This window comes from Seriola lalandi, unplaced genomic scaffold, assembly GCF_002814215.2.
Source record: "Seriola lalandi dorsalis isolate HSWRI2012SDOR001 ecotype SW California unplaced genomic scaffold, Sedor1 jcf7180002054800, whole genome shotgun sequence".
Taxonomy (NCBI): domain Eukaryota; kingdom Metazoa; phylum Chordata; class Actinopteri; order Carangiformes; family Carangidae; genus Seriola; species Seriola lalandi.
Window position 1 is genome coordinate 21,437 of NW_019525353.1, and position 1,501 is coordinate 22,937.

Here is a 1,501-nt window from a genome sequence, read left to right on the forward strand (position 1 = left end):
TGTGTGTGTGTGTGTGTGTGTGTGTGTGTGTGTGTGTGTGTGTGTGATGCATGAGTTGATGTGAAAAGGCCTGCAGCATTCCTCCTCTGCTCAGACTGCGCTGACGTCTGTCTGGGTGTGAGGCTCAAACATTTCTACCTTTTCATATCAGCACGTACTTTCATTCTGATCTCTCCTCCGTCACGCAGGTTCACTCTGCTCCCTCTTAACGTCTGGCTGCAGTGACCTTTGACCTCTGTACATATATGCACTGAGCATTAATTTTGTTTATTATTCTCCTCCTGACACATTCACATGAACTTTAACTCTGGTTTTCTGGTTTGTACGTTTCCTGTAAATTCCCGGTATTCAGCCGGGTCATGCTAACTGCGGCTGAGTGTCGGCACGGTTGGCTGTGTTCCGGCACCACTCTGAGAGCCGGCTCTGGCCCAAATTTAGCTGTTTAGCGGTTTCTGCTAGCAGCACTTGGGCCAACGTCAGGCCAATGTCGGGCCAGTACTGGACCAGCAATGTGCGAGCTTTGGGACATCATCCATCTGGGGTCCAGTACCGTTCGTACTGGATTTACGCCACTATCAAACTAAGACTTTTTGTCCTAAAATAATAATAATTTATCATAAAGGTGATGATCATATTTTTATAAACAAAGATAAAAACATCTGTTTTTGTGAGTTAAAGTTTGATCAAATTATTCTGGGTAAGTTAAATTTACACTGTTTGACTTTGTTCCCTCACATATTTAACTTCATATATATCTGATATATAAATACATTTCTGTATCAAACATAAAAACTATCATTTTTTATGTTTGTTAGTGGATCACAATTGTTTTCAAATCTTTAAAAAGCCTCAGAAACAATTAAAACAAACAAATAAATTAAAATGCACAGAATTTAAATTTCAGATATCTAAAATATTTTGACCTTTTAGCTTCAGAAACAAAGGAAAGATGAAGTTTAGATTCTTTTAACACAAATGACAGAAGATGTTCAGATCACTGAACTGCTGCAGGTTCAGCTTCATCACGTGAGAGCGGTTTGTTTTCTGTCTAAACATCACTGAGTCCTCAGCAGCGGCACAACGTCATTTCACTGGTTCCCAGTCCGGCGTCTGGTTCCGGTTTCCAGGAAACCAGAATCAGACCGCTACACTTAACAAGTCTGTCATGAACATGTTTGTCTTTAGTTGGAAGCTACACAGCAGTGAGACTGTCTCAATCATTATTACTAATTAAAACAAGGCTGGACAGGATGTTTTCAGCCGTGCGTAAAAGCTGCGTCAAAGTGCCCGCACCGTGCGCACTGCTGAGCGCGCTCACACCTCACAGAGAAAAGTTCCTCTCCTGTGTAAAACCTCTGCAGCTGCTGATTCTTACCAGTTCCGGCAGGTAGAGGATGTCGGGGATGGTCGTACATATTCCGATCCCGCTGGGGAGGTTCCCCATGGTGGCGGTGTTGGAGGCCATCCTGTTCCTGCTGCTGCTGCTGCTGCTGCTGCTGCT

The 1,501-nt window shown here is 43.4% G+C and overlaps 1 protein-coding gene across 1 annotated transcript in view; it reads right to left on the reverse strand.

Moving 5' to 3' along the window:
- The window catches only part of LOC111669633 (myelin and lymphocyte protein-like), a 4,053-nt gene extending 2,558 nt beyond the window's left edge, over positions 1-1,495 (reverse strand). The window contains exon 1 of the mRNA XM_023426018.2: positions 1,376-1,495. Within this exon, the coding sequence (XP_023281786.1) occupies positions 1,376-1,465 (90 nt within the window). The 5' untranslated portion in view covers positions 1,466-1,495. The remainder of the gene's footprint in view (positions 1-1,375) is intronic.
- Positions 1,496-1,501: the final 6 nt, after the last annotated feature.